The 27,809-nt window shown below is 38.9% G+C and overlaps 1 protein-coding gene across 1 annotated transcript in view; it reads left to right on the forward strand.

Annotated features, from left to right (window-relative positions):
- The first annotated feature begins 9,309 nt into the window (after window positions 1-9,309).
- LOC145989838 (zinc transporter 6-like) overlaps window positions 9,310-27,809 on the forward strand; it is a 72,531-nt gene continuing 54,031 nt past the window's right edge. Inside the window, exons 1-3 of the mRNA XM_083125240.1 lie at window positions 9,310-9,636; window positions 13,696-13,748; window positions 23,858-24,032. Coding sequence (XP_082981366.1) covers window positions 9,567-9,636; window positions 13,696-13,748; window positions 23,858-24,032 — 298 coding nt within the window. The 5' untranslated portion in view covers window positions 9,310-9,566. The remainder of the gene's footprint in view (window positions 9,637-13,695; window positions 13,749-23,857; window positions 24,033-27,809) is intronic.

Raw genomic sequence — 27,809 nt, forward strand, 5'->3', positions numbered from 1 at the left:
TTCACCGTGTACGCCTTCAGAACATGTCAGTCGAAGATAGGTTTACATATTCACCGTGTGCGCCATCAGAACATGTCATTCGAAGATAGGTTTACTCATTCACCGTGTACGTCATCAGAACATGTTAGTCGAACATAGGTTTACTCATTCACCGTGTGCGCCATCAGAACATGTCAGTCGAAGATAGGTTTACTCATTCACCGTGTACGCCATCAGAACATGTCAGTCGAACATAGGTTTACTCATTCACCGTGTGCGCCATCAGAACATGTCAGTCGAACATAGGTTTACTCATTCACCGTGTACGCCATCAGAACATGTCATTCAAAGATAGGTTTACTCATTCACCATATGCGCCATCAGAACATGTCAGTCGAAGAGAGGTTTACTCATTCACCGTGTGCGCCATCAGAACTTGTCAGTCGAACATAGGTTTACTCACTCACCGTTTACGCCATCAGAACATCCAAGGGAGACAGAGGTTTTACACATTCACCGTGTGCGCCATCAGAACATGTCAGTCGAAGATAGGTTTACTCATTCACCGTGTACGCCTTCAGAACATGTCAGTCGAAGAGAGGTTTACTCATTCACCGTGTGCGCCATCAGAACATGTCAGTCGAACATAGGTTTACTCACTCACCGTTTACGCCATCAGAACATCCAAGGCAGACAGAGGTTTTACACATTCACCGTGTGCGCCATCAGAACACGCCAGGCGAATATAGGTTTATTCATTCACCGTGCACGCCTTCAGAACATGTCAGTCGAAGAGAGGTTTACTCATTCACCGTGTACGCCATCAGAACATGAGTCGAAGAGAGGTTAATCATTCACCATGTACGCCATCAGAACATATTAATACAATACTTTATTTCCAATATACATGGTCTTTAGAATAATATATGAATATATCTGAATAATAAAGAATTGATAAGGGGGGAAACCTCCGAAGTAGGCCCGCCTCCACCCGCATACATTCGAGGGTATACGCTTATGCCGTGGTGCTGTTAAATAAACCAGGACGTCTTTTGCTCTGAATTTATCGGTTCCCCCGCTTTTCCTTTCTTTAAATTCTTTATTTATAATATGCAATTACATATATACTACAATAGAAAAGAAAAGAAATAAAACAATGTTACACACATAATTTGGTTACGATATGTTTTATGTTATAATAGTTAAATGTGTATTAATATTAAGACTTATTTTGGTACCCAGAACAAGTCGTCTTTGTTAGCATATGGATAGTTTGGAATTTTGTTAATTTTTTTATGTAAGTTATTTTATGTTATGTTTCTATATTTTATTCCTTGAGGGTTGCGAGTAAGTCAGTGAAATAAACCATTCAGGGATCCAGAACAGTTGTAAATATGTTGTGAATGAATATATAGGTACTAGGTCCGGTGATGAGGTAATTGTTTTATTAGTTGGGTTGTGTGAATAGAGATTTGATGGGTTGACACTTTACAAAAGGGTGTTTGATCCACTCTGGTTTCCAGAGTAGGTCATATTTCTAGTATTGCGTGTTTGTTTATTTATTTTATTTACATGGAGATGAGTTTTGTGGATATACAAGAACACAAATGTAAGGATACATATACTGGGTGAGACTGTTAAAGGAGGCCCCGTGGAAAATGTGCTCCTTGTATGTAGGCAACCCTGGTACAACGAAAAGAAGAGCGAGGTAGAGAACAGTCCAGGATATCGGTGCCAAGCAGTTTCGAAATCACATAGAGGGGGACTGAAAAGAAAGTGTCCTTGAGGCAGGCAGCGTGCAGGTCAGTTGAGTGCAGTTGAGCGGCGAGGAAAGTTGTGAGTGTGGTTCGGTGGGTCAGCATGGTGTTAACGGTGCAGCAGCGTATCTTTGTTGTCGAGACGTATGCACGCCTCGGTTCTTGGAAACAGTGTGTAGATTTGTTTACGACGGAGTTCGCGGTGAATGGAGTTCCAGCGAAGGCCCCAACCAAATCACTAATGCAAAAACTGATTGCAAAATGGCGGGAAACGGGATCTGTGCTGAATAGGCCAAAAGTGCGTCCAAAGACTGTTCGTACTGAGGCAAAGGTGGGCGACGCAGCGCAGCTAACGATACACAGTCCACGAAAATAATCTCGGCGTTTCGCACAACAGTTGCAGGTGTCCCAGTCAACCGCTATGCGGATCCAGAAGCAGAACTTGAACTTGCACGCATTCAAATTTACCGTGATGCATCAGGTGCGGGATGTGTACAAGGTATCTCGCGTGCAGTTTTGTGAGTGGTTTCTGTCCAATATTGGTCTGGAAGTGCTGCAGGATGGTTACTTGTTCATTTCTGATGAAGCATGGTTCCATCTGTCAGGCTACATACACTTCCAGAACACGCGACACTGGTCAGGTGACAATCCACACGTATTCATGGAGGTTCCACTGCACGCCCAGAAACTCGGTGTCCGGTGTACCGTGTCGTCACGCGCATCATCTGAGACATCCATGAGACTGTGAACTAGGCTCATTACATCAGTAACATATTCAACGTGTTTGTTGAACAACTGACTGAGGATGAGCGAAGGAACGCTTACTTTCAGCAGGATGGATCCACGGCGCATACAGCATGTGCAACGATCACGCGCATTGAGTCAGTGTTCCCGCCTCATTGCGTCATCTGCCGTGGCACGAACCAACCTTGGTCACCTCGTTCTCCAGATTTATCACCCTGTGATTTCTTCTTGTGGGGAGCTCTAAAGGAACAGGTGTATAGCAACAATCCTCACACACTCGAAGAACTCCAGAACAACATTATCACAGCTATCCAGGCCATCCAGCAGGATGTCCTCGCCCGTGCTTTTTAGAACATGTGGTATCGTCTGCACACGTGCCTCAAGATCAACGGAGGACATTTCCAGCACCTCCTCTAGGTAGGTTGTTGTCACACTGTACTGTATTTACAGAAGAGATGTTTCATTCATTTACGTTTATGTCAAGTTGTCTAAACTGTTTGGCACCGATATCCTGGACTGTTCTCTATCCCGCACTTCTCTTAGGTGTACCAGGGTTGCCTACATGCAAGGAGAACATTTTCCACGGGGCCTCTTTTAACAGACTCACCCAGTATAATATGATAGATACATACATGTTAACATACAATGTAAACTTATAGAATTAATATAATTGTGGAATTAACTTCATTTTTGGCTGTTTGATATAAAATATATCTACCCTACCTACCTAATTGTTACTAATAATATTAATGGAATCCAATAAGGTGGAAATAGAACTAAGTCGATTGACATTATCATGATTAGGATTAGAATGAAAATTAAATTGAAAGTGAGACTTGAATTGAAAATGAGAATGAAAGTGTTAAATGCAACAAGAATTATAATGATTTTGGTTTTATTTATTTAACCCAAATTCGTAGATTTAATTTGTTCTAGTTTCGTGTTTTTATTTAAAAATGTCATAACCCGATCTCATTCAGGCCTCCTGGGGAGCCACTGGTATCCAGCGGTACTAGTCTGACAGTGTATACTGTCAGTTCGATATTTCTTCATTTACAATTTCTGATTTTTCAAGAGTTTAGCAAGAAACTGCCTACTTTAGAAGTGAGAATTTTGTAGGTATTTTATAGTTATTAATTATGCCTGTTTTATATATTAAGTCCCAGGAGACGCGAATCGTCACGTATTTGTTGTATTAAGTTTGGTTGGTGTATTTATTAATTTTGCCTGGGTTGAATCCTGTTTACATAATCTTCGTGCGCCTCTCCTGGCATGCGTGGTTGAAGTATCCTCCGTCGGGCGGTCGACTTCCGTCTCCCAGTCGACACCAGGCAGTTCTGTGGTCTCGATGCTCCCTCGGGTACTTCTTCCTCCTCTTCCGATCCTTGTTCTTGCGAGGTTGGAGATGGCTCCCGGGAAAGATCTGGCTCTTACGTCTTGTCGATCTTCTGGGTATGGGTACTTGAGGTGGAGGTGTGGCGGCATCTCTTGTATCCTCGGCTCCCGTCTGTATCGTTCTAGTTCCGCTTCGGAAACCAAGTCGGCGAGTTCGTTTAACTTTTGTTTATGCTGACCTCGCAGCAATCGGAAAGTGTCGGTGCCCGGCAGAGCTCGCCTAGCCTGCACGATTCTCTCGGCGGACGTAGGACAGAAGAATACCCTATGTTCTGGCGTGTCTATCTCATGTAATTTATTGTATAAGATTCACATATACATGTACAAAACTCACCTACACGTACATTAGTAACGGATATGACTTCCTCTATTTTTAAGCAGCATTTGAACACGGTTTGGCATGGAGTCTACTAGTTTCGAACAGTCACTGTTGATTTTTGGATCCCTGTACCACACTTGAATGAGCTCCTAAATGAGCTTCTCCATAGTCGTACAGTGTACAGCACGGAGGCGACTTTTGCATATAGCCCACAAATTCTCAATGGGATTTACGTCCGGAGAATTCCCTGGCCAATCAAGTACCTGTATTTGCTGCTCTGTCATGAATTTGTTCACCACTTTTAATGTGTGACAGGGGGCTAGGTCCTGCTGTAACAATATCCCAGTACCGTCAGGATACCTAGTTTTCAGCTCTGGAATAGCACACTTTCGTAGAACCTCAATATATTGGTGCGAGCGCATCATTCCTTCTATTGGATGCAGGCTTCCGACACCATAATAACTGAAAAATCCCCAAAACATCGTATTTTCTGGGTGCTTGACAGACTGATCGATGTGGCAATCACGAAGCTTCTCTCCCTGTTACCTTCGAACATGCTGACTTTGCTGACCCTGTCCAAAGAAATGGCTTTCGTCGGTGAATAGGACTTCTTGCCACTGGTCTTTCGTCCATTCCTTATACTTTTTTTGCCCATTTATACCGATTTCGTTTCATTGTTGTCGTTAAAAGCTGTTTCTTGACAGGTCTTCTGGCATTTCGTCCGACCCCAATAAGGCACCTGCGAACTGTAGAGGAACTAATTTTGATTCCTTTCTCCTGCAAATCAGTTTTCAGTGCGTCACTCGTTTTGCGGGGATCCTTTTTGCTTTGTCGAAGCAAGTAAACATCATCTCTAAGAGTTGTTTTCTTCTTACGCCAACACTTTCCCTTACGTTTCGCTGCGGGACGGCGTAGGTTCGAATCCGGCTCTGGTCGCAATTTATTCGGCCTACGTATAGGGCCGGTGGCAACCCACCATCGTGAGGAAATTGGGGAGCTCCGAATGAGTGAACGGTAACCCGGTCGATAAGACCTACAACGGCTGGCGGTTCGTCGGGCTGACCACCCGTCACCCCAATACTGGTCCAAGATCTCCACGCTATAACAGGTGACGGAGGAACAGTGTGGGAGGGAGACCAGCAGTCGGTAGGTAAGCCAAGGCTTTCAAGGGCTGTCGCGCTGTGGGGTTAGGAGAAACCGATCCAGTTTCCTCCTGCAACTTGGTGACACGACTGACAGTTGCCAAACTCACACCAACCACTGACACGATCTCTCTATACGTTTTACCTGTATTTTTGTGCAAATTTACTATCTTCGTGCGTTTTCTAGGTATCACATCCATCTGGACCTGCGGTCGAATCACATCTGGTAAGGTTTCTAAAATCTGATGCGATACTGCAGCTGCTTACGTCATTATTGCATCAGTCAATGAACACTACGGCGATCGGACAGAATTCTCAAATATGATGCACTACAGTAACCTAACGTAATGATTGCATCAGTCAACAAAACAAATGATCTAACTGACTTTTCGTGTTTGTTTTGAGTACACCATTATGAGTAATGTAGAAAACATGCTTTGTTTCAATTAATTTGCACGAGGGTGTATAGCTTCACAATGCTGTTTTCGCAAACACTAAATCCCATTGCTTTTCACAGGAACGAATGAAGATAAAAAATTCGCCCACGCGAGATGGATTTTTGGCGCCATATTATTTTACAGTTTTTACACCACGTTTCCACACAACTTTTTTACAACAATTTTAAAAACTACACCCTGGAAAAATTACCCCTGCAAGTTCTCGCGTTTCTCTGCGTTCAGTTTAACGCAAAAACGAGACTTCCAAAGTTGCGAGGCTAGCGTTGCGCTGAAAACACGCCGCCGCCATGTTAATACGTCACTACTCAGAGAGAGAGCTCGTTTGTCGTCTGCTTCGAGCGTACAGTTTACCAGATGGGTAGCCCACGGTGAGCGAACACGTGCAGCAGTTTTACAAATCTGTACCGATTTAAATAATGGAAGAAGCGATAGGATAAAGGAAAGCTATGCTTTGTAATGATCATTCTTCTATGAAATATCCGTGCTGCTCAGGTGCAAGATAAATAAAAGGGTTCAGCTGTGTGTGTGTTGTCAGGTCATGCGAAAAATATTGCTTATAAAATTGGTTGCTGACCAGACATTCAAAAATATTTTTTAAACTTATATTTATCGATATTTACCGTAACCTATGTAGTGCAAAATAAGAATTTTCACATTCTTCACTTTATTTATAAAGCCTATTTAACTTTCTTTTCCATAAAGCCATTTCAGTTTGTGTTCCATTTCTGTTGCGCAAATTATGATCAAATATTTTTGTGCAGATAAGAGAAAATACACTGAGAAGATTACATTAGTTGCACAGTACATATCTATACTTAGTTTATGCATAATTATTACAAGGAAATAATGTGTATAACCATGGGCGTATTTAAGGGGGATTCAACTGGTCCATCCCCCATCTTTTTTTGGTTCAGTAAAATTACAAGTTTACCTGTTCTATCCGCTTGTTCATAAAAAAATTCTTCGGACTTATTTCATTCTCTTGAATTAGAGACATATAGGACGGGATACGGATGGGAAGGAAATTTCGTAATTCCACACACCAGATGGAACTGCAGACCAACGTCTGCAATTTCCTGATAGTTTCGGAATTTCTTCGAAAAGAAACTGCATTGAGACTGTCAAATCAGTAATTTTCCCCCCTCGAGTCATAATAAAGAAATTTTGTTCTTAAGAACGTAGTGACACAAGATGAACAGAAAAGTATCAATACTAAATATCGTGACTACATACACACAATTTTGTCGGGTCCAGCACCCCCTGCTTCCCAACAAGCTTCCGGCCAGTAGTGTCCTGGATTTTCACTTACGAAATAAAGCAACCCTAATCATACCAAAAGTTCAAACCCCCTCTTACGTGAACTATATATGCGCCCATGTGTATAACATTATATCCCATACTGAAATGGTTCAATATATTTTGAATTTTGTACTGCGAAAAAAGCCGCCTCATCTCTTTACCCCGAACGCATTAATTGGTTGGTTCACAACCTCACCACTAAGGACCCTATCGAGACGAGACATGGCAGCATTGGTCTCGATCTCGTTGAGAGTTCTAAATGTTTGTCTCGTGTTTATTTGTAAATGTCTCATTGACAGTCTCGTCTCGATTTATAACATCCGTCTCGGTTTCGGAGGGCAATTCTCGTTCTCGTCTCAAGTCTCGAAAAATATAAAATTAACAACGTATGCAAAGGCTTATCGTACAAACTTTCACAGTGCATACAGATTATAAATACAAAAAAAAAAAAACTTTTCTTAATGATTTTTTTTTGTTTGTTTGTTTGCTTGACTCCTCGAAAACTGGATATTATTCTGCTTATATATGCAAATCAAACCGTAGATTCAGAATTACCACGAATGAACTGGCGTTGTAATTATTATACACAAAATTCATGATTTCTCTGAGGACGTCGCGTGTTCCAGGTTTGACTCTCGACCTGGGCATGAGTGTTTCCTTGTGAGTGACATTTCATTGAACTGGAATTTGTAAGATGAGGGGATGTTTGCTCGAGACTTTGGGGACAGCTAAGGGATGCTTCTATTGTTAATGTTAGTGTTGCTCACGAGACGAGACATTTTCCGTCTCATCTCAGAAAAGGAGACTGCACAAGCGAATGCTTTCGAAATGAGACGGGACAGACCAAAAGTTTCATCTCGTATCGTGGACAGGTTGAGTGATACTTAGATTGTACTGGTTGTTGTTGGTGGTAGTGTGTGTGGGGGGAGGGGTCTCCTGAACCGCTACTTCGAATACTGCTTGTAGTCATTAATCTTCATTGTTGCGATTATCCAAAAGTGGGAATAAATATGTTATTAGAGAAGACACATACTAAATTAACCATGAGTTGTCATCGTTGCGGTTAAACAATTTGACGGAAAAGCGACGTAGGATAAATACAAATTTTGCAATATATATATTAATAATTGAATAAAACTGTCGTTTATTACAGGAAATTTAAAAACTTCCCGTACCTTTTTAAACCGTATCACCTCTTATATTGCAGAAATTGACGTGTTCTAAACGTATTGTTATTTTAAAATTTGCGAAGAAAATATTATGACGAAAATAATTGTAATTCCAGAAAAGGCATTCCTATAACAATATGTTCTTGCCAGTCAGAACCAACCTATGTATTCGCAATGAACAAAGCTGTTCACGTGTTCAGCCATTGACTGTTACAAGTTTTGCTTTTTCAGCCTAATGAGAAAACCCTGTACCGAGTTGGTGAATTATAGTAAATACTGCTATACTTTTAGGTCATAATTAATCTCCAAGAAACGGAGCACACATTTTTGCACTGGAAGTTATAAGATACTTGTTTTACACAGTAAGAAGTGACTTTGCTTTCGCTTTCACGGCTCATGCTAAGTTGACGGGGGCGCGCTTTTTCTTTTTCCAGTCAACTTGTGAATACGGGTTCATTTCTTGTTCTCTGATTGGCTGTTGGAAAGTTACGGTGCCCTGATTGTGAGAATATCTTATTTGCGCTATACGTTAGGTTAGGTTAGGTTAGATTAGATTAGAAAGCAGCAAATTTGCGCTGAAAATAGGAAATAAGATATTGTCACAATCAGAGCACCGTAACTTTCCAACAGCCAATCAGAGAGCAAGAAATGAACCCGCATTTACAAGTTGACTGGAAAAAAAATTCGCGGATGGCGCGGGACGAGCAGAAGCACTGCCTGCACGCATATCTAAGTGATGACGTCAGAGAACCCCTAGTCTGCGCAGAGGACGTTTTCAAATCAGTGACGTAGGAGGTGAATTTCAGCGGTGTTTGAAGGCGTATTTCTCGAGAACCGAAACAAATACCGCCGATGTATTTTGCACATCTCATGTTTGTGTCACTATCCGTAAAATGAATGGATTTTAAACGTTTTTCATGTCAAAGTGGAAATGTCTGGGTGGAGTCGGTGGACAGATGGGTTCGACATCCCTCTCCCGACGTCCATGGTACCCTTCCTTAAAAATATTTTTGCTGCAGCCTTGCCGGTTCTGCTGTTCTTTTATCTGTTGTGACAATCTTACAAGAATAGCGGGAATGGGAAAATCTGGAGCAAGCGTGTGAGAAAAATTCCACAACCATCAATATACCGAATTTAGTTTTATGGCCTGGCTATTATGTCGGGTGTATTTCGGTATGCTTTTGTCCAACATGCCGGATTGGTCAAGAAAGTTGACGTCTGCAGAATGCAGAAGTAATTTGTATTAGCAATGATTTTTAAATGAAAGTGTTGTTTATGTTCTCTTTACTAAGACTGGAATAATAATGATAACTTCGAGTTCTCAGAACATTTGTGTTGATCCAGTGTCTCAAAATGGTCACAAAGTTTTGATAGGTATGTTACGATTCAAAATTTGATGATAACACATTATTTACATTAGTGAAGCTAAATAAAAATAAAGAAATAAGTTAATAACACGATATTTACATTAGTGAAGCTAGGAAATGAGGGAAGTTGTTAATTCATAAATAGTTCTTTTAACAATAAATTAACACACGTTACAATATGTTTATTTTCAAGTTATCTTTGATATACTATGTGAAGTATCAAACATCTGATCCAAATAACAGTATATGATGTTTCTGTGTGTAAGAAGCAATAGTTTAGCATATGCGAGAGTGTTATTTAAAAATATGGGTAAATGTCTGTTATATCGGAGACACATTTCTATCGGATATTTTCAGTTTTAAATGGTTCGTACTTACCAATTGTGTATTGCGAAACATAGTTGAAGGTGCCATTATGCTTTTTACATGAAAATAACTTCGATTTTTCACATTACGAGTAATTCTTTTGGGACCTTTCTTCCGTTGCGGAGCATAGAATATTTCGCGCACAGCTGTGGATCATCACGCGTCGTGCTTGTGTTTTGTCGATTTGGAGTGGGCATGCAGTGTTGCAACCTTCTTAACTGAAAAATACCTACTTTCGTGTTCATTATGTCATCACAAACCATTGACGGATAGCTCCAAAAACCGTTCCCGATAGCCCCAAAAACCATTCACGATAACGCCAAAAACCATTGACGGATAGCCCCAAAAACCATTCAGGTTAGCCCCACGAACCATTTTCGGCAAGGTTGGGTTAGGTAAGCATAGTTAAAAGAAATAAAAAAAAAATTCTGGTAAAAAAAGGCACGTTTGGAAACACTTCTTCCTCTCGCGAGACCGCGCGACTTTCAACACTCGCGCCATCTGCTGGTTCATAATGGAAACAACGGCATAATGTTGTCGCTTCGCACAAAAGGCTACTTTTATACATCAAAAGTGCTTATTTTCTGTTGTGCAGCATTCCACAATGACAAAATATCTCCACGAAGTTTGATAAATGCAACAGAAACTCATTTCCGTAAGTAGTTTCTCCTGTAAATTTGAAGGAAAGTGTCTCCGATATAACAGACATTTACCAAAATATGTTTAGAGTTAAAATGAATGGGATTTTCGTGAAAAACTTCGGGTGGATGTTTTGGTAAGATTTGAGAGGGTGTCGAGGTTGTGTTGATAAATCACTGCAATAAAGTAACAGCAAAATGACTAAAAAAAAAAATCACTAAATGGATTAAATAATGAGCAGGAAATTTAGGTACAGTATATTCTGTGTGTAAACACAGTACGTAAGCATTATTCCTGTTGAATTTGTAATGGGTACTTCAATACACCATCAATGTCCAATTTTTTTAAAAAAATAATGAAATAACAGCACTGTGTGTGGTGTGATTCGATAGGCAATGTAGTTAGATATTGGAGACAAGTTTTACATGCATTTTGTTTTAAATGAAAAATATCAATTTTCATTACCAGTTTCATGGATCGGAGATGCATTAAAATCGGATATTTTGTGTTTTGCATGGTTCGTACTTACCAATTGTGTATTGCAGAACATAGTTCAAGGTGCCGTTATGCTTTTTACACGAAAACAAACACTTTTGCTACTAAAATAAGCCATTTTTCTAAGTGTTACCGATCGCACGTCACGGTGCGATATTGCTTGCTTTGCGAATGATATCGCTTCTTTTGTTTTCGAATATCAGTGTTTCCAACTCTATTATGCAAGAAAATGGCTATGTTCCATGAGTTATTGGGTTTTTGAAATTTACTTTCAAGTCATGAAACATATACAGCTAGGCAGGTTAGGTTAGGTTAACATAGTAGAAATTTCCTCGTAAAAAAAGGGGCACATTTGGAAACCCTTCTTCCACTGGTGAGACCACGTGACTTTCGACGCTCGCACCATCTGCAGGTACATGATGGAAACAACAGCATAATGTTGTCGCTTTACAGGCAAGATCATTACATCAAAAGTGATTATTTCTTGTTCTGCAGCATTCTACGGTGAAGTTTTCAGTTTCTGCAGCATTTCGTAGTCTGCAGAAACGAGTTTCTGTAAATGCTTTTGTTAGTAAAACTGAAGAAATGTGTCTCCGATGCATAAAACTGGGTACTACTTTACTATACCGGAGACACCTATCAATGATTTATTTCGCAATATTTTACATTGCTAACGTACTATTCTGCATTTGGGAACATTTCTTTAGGTGAAATAATGAATTTCTAACGAAAATAATATCTATTTCTTACATTAACGAGTACTTACTGTTGTTCCTTATTTCCAACAAACCATCCACGGGTAGCCCCAAAAACCATTGACGCTAGCCCAGAAATTCACGATAGCCCCACGAACCATCACGAGGACGAGGTATGGCTACTAGGTTAGGTTAGGTTCCATTAGCACTCCTTTCGTTCAATTTAGCATATACGGACAATACGAGAGCATATTGTGCTTTCGTGCAGAAAGCAAATGGTGGCAGCAGCAATAGCCCGTCGGAAATAGATTTTCGTAGAAAACCACATGCATTCGCATTAAAATGGATCAAAACTACATTCCCGAACATCAACAACGCTACAGAAAATGATTTGCGTAAGTACTTTCTCCTGTAAATTTGAAGAAATCCGTGTCCGGTATAGTGAAGTGTTACCTAAAACTGTTACCCAATCTTCATTTCCTGGATAATGAAATTTTCATTAGTCACACATCTTTTCTACATAATATGAATTCATAACATGCCTATGTGCTCATCTGGGAAAAATGTACTGAATACTTAATTTTGTCTTTTGTATAAAATAATATTTTTCCTATGCTTCCATATACATGTTTACAGAATGCCACCATTTGTTGACTGTAACCTAGGATAGAGAATAATGCTGCTATCTGCAATGTTTTGTGGAATTTAAATATAACTTAAATTACATGTATTTTAAGTGTGACTATATATTCCCACTCCCTTATGTTTCCGTAAGTAGGTTAATCCAGTTAGATTCAAGTTAGGTGTTCTTAGCACTTTTGCATCTGAAAAAAATTGTTCCACCCTTTTATATTTTTGTGAGTGGGTTAGGTTGATGAGTATTTACAATTGTCTTCCTTTTATGTTAAGTTGAGTTGGTGTTTGAAGTCCACTTTATGCAGAGTAAGGCTAATCGGGACTGGACCTACAGTTTTAAGTGGGATCCGAACCACTTGTGCCTCCACCGGGTATCGAACCCGGGACCACTTCGTTACAAGGCGACGACGCTACCACTGCGACATCGGGGAGGCCCTTCTTCCTTTTATGTATTCACTTACCACATGTCTTTTAACATGAAGAATAAAAAGTTTTGGTAAATGTCTGTTATATCGGAGACACATTAAAATCGGATATTTTGTGTTTCGGATGGTTCGTACTTACCAATTGTGTATTGCGGAACATGGTTGAAGGTGCCATGCCCCAAAAACCATTCACGATAGCTCCACGGACTATTTCCGGCAAGGTTGGGTTAGGTTAGGTAAGCATAGTTAAAAGAAAATTCTCTTAAAATGGCATGTTTGGAAACACTGGCGAGACCGTGTAACTTTCGATGCTCGTGCCATCTGCATCTAATGTTGTCGCTTTGCACAAAATGCAAGTTTATTATATCAAAAGTGCTTATTTCTTGTTGTACAGCATTCTACGGTGAGAAAATATCTCCATGAATTTTCAAAATTCTACAGAAACTCATTTCCGTAAGTAGTTTCTTCTGTAAAAATGAAGAAATGTGTCTCCAATATAACAGACATTTACCAAAGTTTTAATAGCTGGGAATGTGTGGTCATGGTACTTCTGTTTCGTAGTTTACAGGATCACATTTCTCCAATATTACTGTACATGAGCATAAAAGTTAGTCTAAATGGTGGCTTGTGCAACCAAAACTAACTTCAGTATGATGATAATATATTGTAAAATCCGTATTTTGTTAACTATGGAGAATTATATAATGGCAATGGTAAGTGAGAGTATTGACAGGGTTTAAGTTTTAAAATTGAATTTTTTTTGAGCAAACAATTGAGTAAAGATCATATTGTTTTTTTGTTTTTTTTAAGGTTCTTGGAACACTGGTAGTGTATCACCAGCAGCCAGTAGTTCACATAAGCAGGTGAGAATTTTTTTCCTCGTTCATTTTTAGTATTACATTTCATAGCAGGTGGTGCTTATTGGTCTTATCTCTGTATTGTAATTGCTTCTCAGTTCAGTAACATTAAAAAATTAAAGACCATTCAGTATTTAAAAAATTGGAACATTTCTTGGCCATGACTGCATTAAGCCAGGTACGTTATACTTTGTACATGCGATGGAATTCAGATTAAGGAGTGTACTAGTGATGAAAGCAATGAGAGCTATATTTTTGTTCTAGCCCAAGTTCTGATGGTTTTAGTCCACTATATGCTTATGTGAGTAAGTAAGAAAACTCAGGTTTGTTAGTTTTAGCATTACAATTATCCTCCTTAAGGCTCGGCTGGACCTTTGGCATTCGAATGTACGATTTTTTTTCAAATTTTTCTCTCCATTTGAAAAACCTCTTGGATATTTTAAAATAGGAGAAATTGCATACGCTTAGAATTCCTTGTAGAGCATTGACGTGAATTTTCGGGTAGTTTTCTTTTACTGTTGTCCAGATATTATGAATAGTTCAATAGACTTACATAATCATGAAACTATTGATAATAACGAGACAACAGTGAAACAAAACTACACGAAAATTCACGTCAATATTTTAGAAGGAATTCTAAGCGTATGTAATTTTTGCTATTTTGAAATATCCAAGAGGTTTTTCGAATGGAGAGGAAAATTTGAAAAAATTCGCCCATTCGCATACCAAAGATCCAGCCGAGCCTTAATATGCTTACATTTATCTAATTTCTAACAGTCTAAAGTGGCATGTTGCAGACTCAAGTGTACAGTGGGTTGTAAGGGCAACCATTTTGGAAGACACCCAATCGTCAAACATTCTGCATTCGTGCAGACTAATGAGACTCTCTCAACCTGCAGACAGGGGGAGTTGTGTTATAGTTGCCCACATGTGTTTGTGATTGCTTCTTCATTAGGGTTGCTATACGTCCTGAAATTTCCGGGATAATCTCAGAATGGTACCATTTGTCCCGGTGTCACTAAATGTTTCTTCGGGATACATTAATGTCTCTGAATCGGGTAGGAGAGCAGAAATGATTAAGCCTATAATTCAATAAACATTACTTGGTTGGTTGGTTGATTTGGTGTTTTAAATCCACTTTATGCACAGTAAGGCTAATCGGGACTAGACCTACATTTTAAAGTGGGATCTGAACCACTATGTGCCTCCACCGGGTATCGAAGCCCGAACCCCTTGATGACAAGGCAATGATGCTACCACTGTGCCATTGGGGAGGCCATAATAAACATTACTTCTATTTAAATGTGTGAACCTAATTTTCAAATGCTCATTTTTACAAAGCAGTTTAACTACATGGAAGCACTCTGGACCAAGTTCCTTTCGTTTTATTACGATTTCATCATGCTACGAATGCAATTTTTACATGGTTCGATTTCAATTTACTTCTGTTAAAACATACTGCCGAGTTTTAGCGATAACTTACTGGGTGTTTTGTTGACACAGGTTTTCCACTTCCATATACTCCTATGTTATCCTACCATTGACAACAGCCATTTGTTTACTATCGTCTTTCGGACGAACTTTCGCTTCCGAGATGTACGAAGGGGTTTTCGGCATCGGTTCACTGATTCTAATCGTTTACGTGCAGTGTTTGAATGTGTACTTTCGTCCGGCAGGGAAAATGTTAGATACATGGAACCGCTACAGGCTTCACGAAATTATTTCAAACAACTCTACAGCTTTTCAGTGGTGTGTCGACAATGGTTTCCTGCACAAATGTCATTCTTGTCCACACCACAAAACACCGATGAAGTTATACAATCCCATATCGAATCGAGGATTCCTTTGTATGCCAAAGGAAACATCCAGGTGGGGCTACAGATATTTTTCCAGGGCCAAGGGAACATGGCTCGAAAATGTGATCTAATAACTGTGTTTAGTCTGATGTATAGTTTCACGAACGATGAGTGCTGCGAAACTGCTATTCAGGAAGCCCGAATAGGGAATCTATAGAAAAAGGCAGGTAGCCGGAGCGGAGCAGATCGGAGGCGGGGCCACGGTAGTGGTAGGGGCGGTAGGTCAATTACCCCAGGGGTGGAGCCCGGAATCGGTGCGCAATTGGGTCAATTTTTATGTTTTTTTTTGTTTAGCCCTGAAAAAATGACTGTTATATATCCATCGGTACGGGTAGGGGTGGCTGCTGAGAAATTTTCAATGTTTCCCGTCTCGAAAATTTCCTAGCTTTGTCGGGAATTTGCGAATTTTTACCGTTCCGATTGTCGGGATTTTAAAAATTTCCCATCCCGCACACCCCTAATTACTACTAGATGTCGCTACTGCTTCTCTCAAACACGAAACCCCTTCGGACCTCCTGCGAACATCCAGGGAGAGAGGAACAGCTAGTGTCATGCATGAAGTTTGCAAAATGGTGAGTTTTTGGCAAGGTACTTTTAACCTCTTATTTTTCACATAATTTGTGCTTCCTTCAGGAGATAACTGTGCTAATTAGCTTCCGTAACGTTTTAAATTACCTCAACAGTACTTCACGATGCTTCCTTTTGCTTCCATGAACGGAGAATGCCCTGCATATCGGGAGGAGACATTGTTGTGTAAGGTATTTTTAAAGTATTTTTTTCAACACTAACAAATACTTTTACGAAATCGAAGCACTGCTAAATACTTAAAGAAAGGTTCAAATTTCATGTGACAATGATTGCCAATGTCCTACGATAGGTAGTGTTTCTGCTACGAGATTTTGAAAAAGAGCATAACACAATCGAAACCGTTACCAGCACTCCTATTACATGAGTTATCGAGCTACAAGAAAGTGGTGCAGAGGTCTTTTGACATTCATGAGGATGCTGCTGAATTGCATTGTAAACAATTAGTAATATTGCTACTTCTGTTTGCAAAGCTCAATGTTAGTTTTCTTTTTCATTGCGTAGTAAACTGTTTACTGGGAGCTGTCAGTGTTTGGGTACTTATCTGTTCAGTCTGCAGTTTTCCTGACATTGTGAGATAGGAAGTGAATTTCTGTTTATTAAGATGTGTAAAGAAAATTATAAGAAAACCATCCATAATATTTGTGCATACTACTTTGTTGGGTTTAGTCACCCTCCCCCTCCCCCAGCCTTAACCAACAGGCTCCCTCATCTTCACAATTAGCCAAACGTAGCAGAAAAGTAGGGTGACCATAATATTTTGACCCAAAAATGGGTCTCAATGCAGTCAGTTTAACCCCTCCTGAAAATTCGGCAATCGAAGAATCTCCCTCTTTCTCAGCATCACGTGTTCTACCCTGCTCGCCAACCTTTGCCATTGTTGCCAATTGTCATTCCATTACTGGACACACTCGCGCAAACATCATTGAAGACAATTGAATAGTGGTTCACAGCGTTCAACTGGGACTGTAATGTGGCAATATAGCATGTCGTAGTGGTTGTTTCTTTTATGCAGTGCACGTTCATTGGCTAGCTAGTAACTAGTGTTGCTAACTGTATTAATGAAGCACTAATTATATCACAGAAGAAGAAAGGCAAAGTGGCGGTGAGTTTTGTTGGATTGGAAGCACCATATTTTTATTTTAAGTATTTGACTAGTTTCACGTTGTGTGCATTTATTGCTTGTGTGTATGTGAAAGTGTATGTGTTTGGTTAGTGAACATTAAATTTTAATGCACAGAGTTCGTAGAGGACGGACGTGTTTTTCCTTAGCTCCGCGTGCAGGGGTGAACAAAATGTGGTGGAGTGATTTTCTGAAGGGAGTGAACGTTGTGCTGCAGTGAACGTGATTTTTTTTGTGCATGCAAATCTTTGCAGGAGCAGCCATCGGTGTTTGAGTGTTTAAGTGTTTGTGCATTAATATTTTTCTTGCAACATGGGCATCACAAAATGTGAATGGAACAGAATCGAGAGCACGATGGAAAGGGTTGTTGCAAAAGAACTGAACTCTCAACTGGGGGATCTGGACGAGAGAATAGCCCTGGCCTTTGTTAGCGACAAGGTTCAGTCGCTAATCAAGAGCTCCCTGACAAATGATAGCCGAGGCGGTGGAGGAAGCCGTTTGTAAAACAACGGAGAAATATGATGCCGAAATCAAGGCTCTTAGGTCGACGGTGAGTACATTACAGTTGCATATAAACTCTATCGAACAATATGACAGAAGACTGAACCTCGTGATCCATGGCGTGGGAGAATCTGAGGGGGAGAAGTGCGAGGAGAAGGTGCTGGACATCCTCCGGGACAAGGTGCAGGTTCCCGTCGATGCATCCCAGATCCAGAGGTGTCACCGCCTGGGAGCGACGCGATGGGAGGAGTAGGGCGCTTATCGTGCATTTCGTATCCTACAGGACTCGTCGGTTGGTGCTTCAGAAGTAGAAGATTCTGAAGGATTCCGCCCCCCACGTTTCCATCATGGAAAACCTCACCCTGCAAAACCTGCAGCTGTTTCACCAGGTAAGAAATAGAGGAACTTTTCAACGCGTGTGGACTTCCGATGGCAACATCCTGGCACTTCACAACAATGCCACAGTTAAAGTAGAGAGCCTGGATGACCTAAACAAGTAATGAAAATGACAAACTCTGCCCTCGGTTGGCACTCATTGCATATATTAACCACCGTAATCATTCACTCACTTCAATCATGTGCTTCTGAATCTTATATTTTTTAGTTTTACCTTTCTTCTTTAAATAATTTAATTTTATCTCACATATATTAATTTTTTTCAGTCATTTTATTAATAATGAGTTTCGTTGTTTCAAATGTAGGAAGGCAAGAGGTCAATGTGCAGTGTCAGTTCCTGATAGTTCGTTGGACACCCCTGAAAGTTGTTCCCTGATATTTGCAAGAATGGCCACTCTCTTCCTTCCCCCCGAGGCCAAGGCGGAGACCACAATGCTGGGGTTGTAAATAGTTTTCCTCCCTCTCCGTTTGGCAATGAGCCGCCACCCCCCCCCATGACGTTACACAGGCTGAGCGTGGCAAACCGGAGATTCCTTGCAAACTTGTATCCGCACGTAGAAGACCTTGCTTTCCCCGAAAACGCAGAAAATATCACGGTGGGCCACGTCAATATTAACCGCATAAAGAACAAAATAGATGAAATCGCAGCTTCACTTATAATAAACTTCACATGTGTTTCAATCACCGAGACTTGGCTCGATGATTCCATTCCAGACAGACATGTTGAAATTGAAGGGTTCAAAATGTACAGACTTGATCGAGACTATTCCTAAGCAAAGGGGAGGTATTATTGTTTACATAAAAACAGCTGTAATATCGGAACTTATATATTCTGTGTCAGATGTAGATATTGAAGGATTGTGGGTGTCTTTAAAACTCAAACAGAATGAAAAACTAGAAAATATTTTGCAGTCATTTCCAGCTTGCCACGCTTCGGTTCTCGTCGGGGATACAAATCATGACGTCATGAAACCAACTGCAGCGGACAATGCATTTTTCGATACGATGGAATCAGGGGGGTACAAGCAGCTCGTTCGCCTGCCGACACGCATCACCGACACGAGTGAAAGTCTCATAGACCACATTTTTACCAACAAGAAAGAATTGCATGATAAATCCGCCGTAGTAATGCATGATTTAAGCGATCATTTTCTGATATATACCTCAATTAACCTAAGGCCACAAAGATCTCCAAGAATACTCGTAACTAAGCGTTCTTTTAAAAAATTCCCTGAACAACAGTTCGTTGATAATTGTTCTTATCTACCCTTTCACAAAACAACAATGATGCCGGATATAAACGATAAGGTGACATATTTGCAGTCATTAATAACTGAAGCTCTGGATGTCTATGCGCCAATAAAAACGTTTCGTGTTAGGGGCAACAAGCGTCCCTGGATCACTGGCGGTCTTCTTAGATTGATATCACTCAAGAACCGGATGTTCAAGAGTGCATGTAGTCCAAATAATAATAATTACACGTGGGAACAATACAAGACCTTAAGGAACTACGTAACAAAAACAGTTAAAGATGCAAAAAGAAATTATGTCCTTACGCAGATCTATTCCGATAAATATTCAGGCAATAACAAATTCTAGATTTTCAGGTTCATAACTGGAAATGATAGCAAAAGCCAATCCATCGCATCTATTGAACATAACAATGAAACAATTACGGAAGATGCGAGGGTGTCGAACGTCCTCAATGACCACTTTGCTAACGTCGGCTCGTCAATATCCAACACATTCACTAACAATTTAAGGGCGAAGAAAAATGAAAGTAACATACAAAATGAAAAAGACGCTAAATATCAAGAAACCAGCTTCAGTTTTAAGCCCATCTCAAGTGATGACGTTATGAAAATTCTTCAAAAACTTAACCTCAGAAAAGGTCCAGATTTCAATGAAATAAGTAATTGCATAATATATCTACTCGCCCCATGGATTGTCGAACCTCTCACAGATATAATTAATTCATCCTTAAAAAGTGGAATCTTTCCTAACACTTGGAAACACGCAAGGGTCACACGTATATTTAAAGGGGGGTCCCCGACGCAAGTAAATAATTATCACCCCATATCAATAACTTCCTCATTAAGCAGGATTCTTGAAAAGGTAATAGGCAAGCAATTAGAACAATACTTACATTCTAACAATCTACTGACAGATAGACAGTTTGCTTTTAGAAAAAATCGCTCGACAGAATTACTCATGCATGAACTGATACATAACTGGAGAAATATATTAGATCGTAAAGGAAAACAATACATTGGCATTATTTCTCTAGACATCAGTAAAGCGTTCGACAGTGTTCAACCAAATTTATTAATACAGAAATTACATCAGCAATTTAATTTCTCTGCCCTTGCATGCAACTGGATCGAAAGTTATTTATGGAATAGGAGTATTGACACAAAAGTAGGCAACTCGATTTCAAACAGTTTAAATGTATCTTTCGGTGTACCACAGGTATCTATTCTAGGTCCTAAACTGTTTAACATGTTTGTGAATGACATCGCAGACAGGTAATTTTTGTTTGAATTATATTTGTACGCAGATGACTGTCTCCTGTACTGCACGTCAAGCAAATTAGAAAAAGTAATTGCAAATATTGAGGAAAAATGCCCGAAGTTCTTGAGTGGTATCAGTCTAACATGTTGAAAGTGAACGAGTCTAAGACGCAAGTATTAATACTATCCAGTGAAAATAATAACAATACGCTAATTGACAACATTAAAATAGGAAATTTCAATACAAAACCATGTGAATCTCTAAAATATCTCGGTATGCACCTATATAAAAGTTTATCCTTTTCACAACATGTAAAAAGAATGTGTTCACGCGCAGCACCTAGAATCAAGCAGTTTCAATTTGTCTGCAAATATGTACACCTTGCCCACAAATTAGCATTCTACAAAGCATTTATTAGGCCGTTACTTGAATACTGTTCCTCTGTACTTTATGGGATTAATAGAAATAACACCACAAAACTAGAGAAAATGCAAATTTGGGCTATTTGTAGCATAAGAAATACAGCGCACACGACCTCACGTGCAAGCAGAGAAGTACTCCAATTACCCATGCTGGAATCCAGATGAAAATATGCATTTCTACTAAAAATTCACCAGGCAATTAACAAGCACCACCACTTATTAAAGGACAAAGTAATGATGTCTAGTAATATACATTATCCCAATCTGCGATCCAACAACACCAACAGTATCCGAGTACCAAAATGTAACAAGGCAAGATACGGATCAAAATCCCTGTCATCTCTGGCAAGTAAAGCATGGAATCAACTACCTGTAAATTGCAGAAAGGAGAGAAATTTGGCCAAATAAACAACAGATTAGGACATTACTCTATGAATACTGACACTGTGCCTATTCTACCTCATTTCCTCCTTCATAAAACGTAGCTGCAAAAAATGTTTATTTTAGTCTATTTCTTATATTTTCAATTATATAAATTTATATTATTCCATTTTATGTATACTTATAAACAAATAGCATAACTGTATATTAATTCATGTAGGGCAAAAAGCTGTTTTTGTAGTTCGGATTCAATGTAAAAAAAAATGTAAGCTTAATTGTAACCCTAATAATAATAATAAATAATAATAATAATAAATAATGCCTCCACTACTATTGTTCATATTTCATCACTTTAGAATTGCTTAAACGAAATAATTATGTGGATGCTTAAGAATTTCAAAACTCCGGCTCCAGCACGTGTTCTTGTACAAATTGTATGACAGAAGCTGTTATTTTTGCTACTAATGCAATGCATATTGCTTTCTTTGTTAAAATTGGCATGCTTTGATGGGTGACAAGTTTATAACAAAGGAATAAGCCATGCGGCTTATTGTCTCGTGGCAATATATGAACTTCTTATTCTTGTTATTGTTGCGAAAGCTGGCATCATTTGTAAATGTACAACAAAGCAGTGTTTCAGAAAATTTGCTCGGGGGGGGGGGGGGGGCATTCCAGAAAACCGGGAGGGTGTTGTGAATCTCATCTGCAAAATACAACATATGTGCATTTAACATTGAGAATTATCAGTCAGTGGTCGTTCGTGATTCGTCAATGAACTTGGTGCTGAGCGTTACAGGTGGGAAATGACGTACAGTAACAAAAATAAAGTAGGATGCGGTGACCTAAGTATACTTAGTAATTCAATGTGAAAAGACATAGATCTTTCTTTTTATTTGTCTCTTTTTTCCTTTTATTAGTCTGTTGTCTATCATTTAGAAAAATTATCTTGTGCAATTAGCATTACAATAGTAAATAGTAAATTACAAAACATCACCTACTTTTACATTTTATCATCCAGAACAAATTCCACAATTGTGCCTGCGAGATTTCTTCGTGGCATCTAAATCTACTGCTTTCTCCAGAAAATCATGAGTTGGAATCTTAGGTCCCTCAATGCTTATTATTCCTGGTAGCATTCTACTTCTTGTTCTAGTTAGTATCCTATTCATAGCACTGAAAGATAGCTGTCGTTACGGGAATTGTTAGAAGGACTTCACAGAGTTTTTTCAACTCGCAATATCCCTCGTCAGCTTCTAAGATTTTCAACAATGGATTGTCAGCTTCTAGTTTAAACAGTTAACTGCTGCCTGCTCGAATCTTCTCAATGATATTGTAGCATTTGGATTGTTATACGCAATTAGCCAAAAGTGGCAGAAAAGCGATGCTAAATTTAAAAAATAACAAACAAATAAACAATAACGATTTCTATCAATAACTTCAAACAGTGTTTCCATGACACTTGTTTAAAAAATGCCATAGACCTTTTTTTTCATGAAATTTATATCTAATTTTCGAGCTAACTTCTAGATTCTCATAAAACGGGAGATATTGACGATTTTAAAAATATGGATTGGACACATTTCCCAAATGGGACTGTCCCAGTCAAAATGGGACGTATGGTCACCCTACAGAAAAGCAAAGTAAAATAAAACATGCCAGTCAATCATTTTAAGTTTAACACGACAAATTTTTATTTATTCCCCCTTCTGCCTATCTAAAGGAAAGAATAACTTCATTACATCTGAAAGTTTTTTTTATGAATGTAGAAACTATAACAAGAAAATGAAAGCCTACCTTATATTTTAAAATTTGATGAACACCAGTACATATTACAGAACCAAATTTCAAGTGTGAAATGATGAATTGAATATGGTCTATTAAAATACCTTTATGGCCATATTAGATAACATGAGAATTTTTAGAAATAATTTGATGTAAATGATACACATTAATCTAATTTTGCTGCTTGCAAGGTAGTTCTAAAAACTTATCAGTGATTGAATTTGCAAATTATCTTACTTTGTATTGAGATTCACAAGTTTCAGTATTCAGACTATGTTTAACTTTCTGATACCTTGCAGTGCAAAGTTGTACTTTCTTGAATTAATATTTTTAAACATTGTTTTATAGTCCAAACAGGTGTTCTCGGGTTACCAACCAGGTTAAATAGGAGTTAGCTTCCATTGTTTTGAGCGCATACATGAATATATTCCCTGATGATGAGAGCAATGTAACTGCTCGAAACGTTAGAAGCTAACTCCAATTTAACCTCGTTGGTAACCTGAGAACACCTGTTCGAATCACGTCACCAGGAAAGCTACAATTCCTATTGTTTTACAGGTATGGTTTGCACCTGCTTCTGGAGGTTCCTGTAAATTCAGAACATCCACATTTATTAATGAAGTAAAATGTCTACTATCAGAGAGACGAGCTAGAAGAGTGTGTTTCCTAATTGCATTTAATGTACTATCATGCTTTTTTGTACTGTCTTGTTGTGCCAGCACTCAGAGCATGGGTAAGTTACTCTCAATAGATCACAATTATAAATTGTCTATTTTTTTAGGAATAAAAATTAATTTAATTATAAGTACTTTTTATTGTAAGTGTTTTTAGGACTGTAAATGTACATTCCAGTATTATGTTGATTATTATAGAAGGAAATATAGTAAATCCGCTAGAAAGCTAAATTTTTTTTATGGTTTATGAAGATGATTATGTTGTTTATGAATGTTTTCTGTTGTTCTTAGATCATGGATATGTGTTTTGGTGAATTAATGTACCTCTGTTACCTTAACCTGAAGGCTAGTCTAGATGTAAGTGGAATCAGAATCAGATGGAGGCGACTAGCCGCATATTCTGTATTATTTTAGAACATTCAAAGGTACATGAAAATTTAAAATGTTTGTATACAATATGAGCAACATACATGGAAAATGGGACGATTTAGACACTGAACTACTGCCATGTTATCACAAAACTAAGCTTTACAATGATATATAACATGATAGGGTAGCGTAAACATGAAAAGTCAATGCAAGTGTCACAAAATCATGGAATGCCGTGTACGGTTTCATGTTGCCAGTCCGAATTATTCCATTCATAATACGCACCACATTTTTGGGAGCAAAAATTTTGGAAAAAAGTGCACATTATACATGAGTAAATACTGTATGTACATTTTATGTCCTTTCCCTATAAATATGTGTTTTATGTTCTAAAGGTAAAATTACGCATTTTTATGTGAATTAAGACTTCGCACACTACATTGCAACCATCTGGTTGACTCTCCCACCGAGTTTGCTTGACTTCCAAAGAACAGAAAAAACATGTTTTTACCTCAAAATCCACTCCCTATTTATTAGTTATTTGGTTGCATTGTGAGCCATAGTTTATAGACAATCTCATGGAGTTGAAATCCAAACTAAAAGAAAATATTTGTAAAGTAAGAAAATCGTGTGTTTATTAGTTGAAGGGGCTAGTTTTAAAACAGTATTATACTGTTTGAGTAAGAGTTTTCTGTCTATTCTCCTTTATCCCAATGTTGCTTTGTGTAATTTGTTCTTCATCCATTACGGAAAATTTATTAGGCTATGTGCAATTTTTTGTGCTAAGATGAGATGGAGATACGTCGATCATACTCAAAATAGAGCTCTTCAAAGTGAGTAGATATCTTAATAAAACTGAATGTTGCATTTTTTGGAGTCAAATTGTTCTGGTTCTTCCACACTGCTTACTAGGTGACGTGTGCAAGCAGTCTCACAAGGAGAAGGCACGGCTTGGGGAAATTGAGTTTGGGACAGGGCTTCACATAATGGTAGGGTACCGTACATGTATTGATATGACAAGATACTAGCATGCACTAGCCAGCCATCTCTGGGAAAAAGCACTTCAAACAGGGGCGGCTGCTGCTTAGATGGCAAAGTTGCGCAACCACCATATATTTTTGGACTTACAAAGATAACACTGTCTAACAAAATTGAAGTTCTTGTCTGTTAAAATAAAAGTTGGGGGTGATTCTAATTGAATTTGATGTGCTGATTTCAAATCTAATTACAGAATTTTTCCATCACCCATGAAGTTTGAGTAACAGGGTACATACAAAATATCAGGTACATACAAATCTCATATAGCCTCATAGTGATACGATGCAATATTATTTAAAATGGCATATCTAGAATGTCTTCGAACTTGATTTTCGGCTTTACTTTGCTTGAGGAACATCTCTTTTTAGTGTCCAGCAATAATCTGCCAACATATTTGGAGTCCATTTTCCCTGGTAGCGCCTTCCCATTTCACCAATTTCCTGGTGGAAATGTTCTCCATGTTCATCGCTCATTTTCCCAACGTTTTGTGGGAAGAAATCGAGGTGGGAGTCTAAAAAGTGTATCTTCAGAGACATATTACACCCCAGAGCATGATAGTTCTGAATCAAATTAGTGACAAGTTTCCTTAAGTTTCCGAGGAAATTTATGCAAACTTCCTTGAAAGATTGCCAAGCAGCCAATTCCAGCTCATTTAGGCTCTTTTCAAAATCATTGTCTTTCATTAGTCTCTTGATTTGAGGGCCAACAAATATTCCCTCTTTTAGTTTCGCCTCAGTAATTCGCGGAAACTTCTCTTTGAGGAACATAAATCCACTACCCTCACGGTCCATTCCTTTTACAAAATTCTTCATCAGACCAAGCTTTATGTGGAGAGGAGTCAGTAAGATTTTGTCTGAACTTACAAGTGGTGGATGATCAAAATTCTCCTGTCCTGCGATGAGTGACTCTCTCTTCGGGCAGTTCCTTTTAACATAATGATTTTTTCTATCTCTGCTGTCCCATTTACACAGGAAACAGCAAAATTTGGTGTAACCTAGTTGCAATCCTAAGAGGAAAGCAATAACTTATAAATCTCCACCTATCTGCCAAGAGTATTTACAGTACTGGATATTTGTTAATAATAGTTGCATGTTTTCGTAACGTTCCTTCATGCCCCAGGAATATGCTACGGGAATGCTTGGATATTTATTTCCATTGTGCAGTAGCACTCCTTTGAAACTTGTTTTCGAAGAGTCTAAAAACAAACGCCATTCTTCACTTTTATGGGCAACACCTAGTGACACTAATAGACCATCGATGTTACAACAGAAAACAAGGTCCTTATCTTCAGCATACATATCTACAAAGTATTTTTGGCGTTGCCGCAAAAAAGTAACTCGAGTGTCACTCTTCAACAAATGCCATCCTTTTAATCGCTATGTAAGCAGTTCTGCTTTACCCTTACTTAACTCTAGATCTCGAACTAAATCGTTAAGATCCTCTTGAGTTATTAAGTGAGGTTCAGCTGTTGAAACACTCCCCACAAAATCAGGATCATTATGCAATTCACTAAATTTGTTAGGAACACTTTCACTTTCTTCCATTACACTTATGTCATCTGGTGGAGCAGGTATGGGAACTCCAGGTCCATGAGGCAGCGGTCAAGTTGCTGATTCTAGTGATGGATATTTCACTGTATGCCTTGATTTGAAATTTATACTAGATGTATTTGTCAAGAAAAAATAGCAGTCTGTTATATGATCCTTAGGTTCCCTCAATATCATAGGAACTCCAAAAGGCATATGACGAGATCCTTTCAGCCAACCACTCAAAAGCGTTGGATTGTTTAACAAGTTTAATTGTTGTCATTCATGCAGACATCAATGGCCTAAAGTTACTAGTGTATTGTTGGAGCAAAGACATAAAAAAAATATTACCTACCAATCAGCTTATTATGGACTGCATGCTGCAATAATAATGCAGAATTACATTTTTATTGTTACAAAAAAATGGTGGGTGATTGACCATTTCTGACTTCATTTTCGGAATCAGCAGGTGGCAAAACATAAAGAACCGTTGAAATTTTACTTTTAACAAAACCATTGTTGGACAGTGTAATTATTAAACTTACTTGGTAGTGAATAACAGTTATACAATTCAATCTTAAAGCAAACTTCTTCCCGGGCATTTTCTGTTGTTTGCCTTTGCGCGGAATGGAAATCTCAGTCTTTCAGCTAAGTGGTGTACTCTGCTTCTGCCACTTCAAGAGGGCATTGGAGGCCTCCCTATCCTCTTACACGCATTTTGAGCACTATACCTGCCTCTCCCCTATCTCTGTGTATGGGAGCCAGGAGGTTGCAAGCAGAATGCCACCACCTACCAGTGTTGGCAACTCCTCAGCTTGACGCAACCAAACACGCATAGCACAGGAACCGTATTTTTATCTTCTGGACGGGCCATGCATTTGCACTTAACGATTCGGTACATAT

Source organism: Lepisma saccharinum, chromosome 7, assembly GCF_977018435.1.
Source record: "Lepisma saccharinum chromosome 7, izLepSacc3.1, whole genome shotgun sequence".
Taxonomy (NCBI): domain Eukaryota; kingdom Metazoa; phylum Arthropoda; class Insecta; order Zygentoma; family Lepismatidae; genus Lepisma; species Lepisma saccharinum.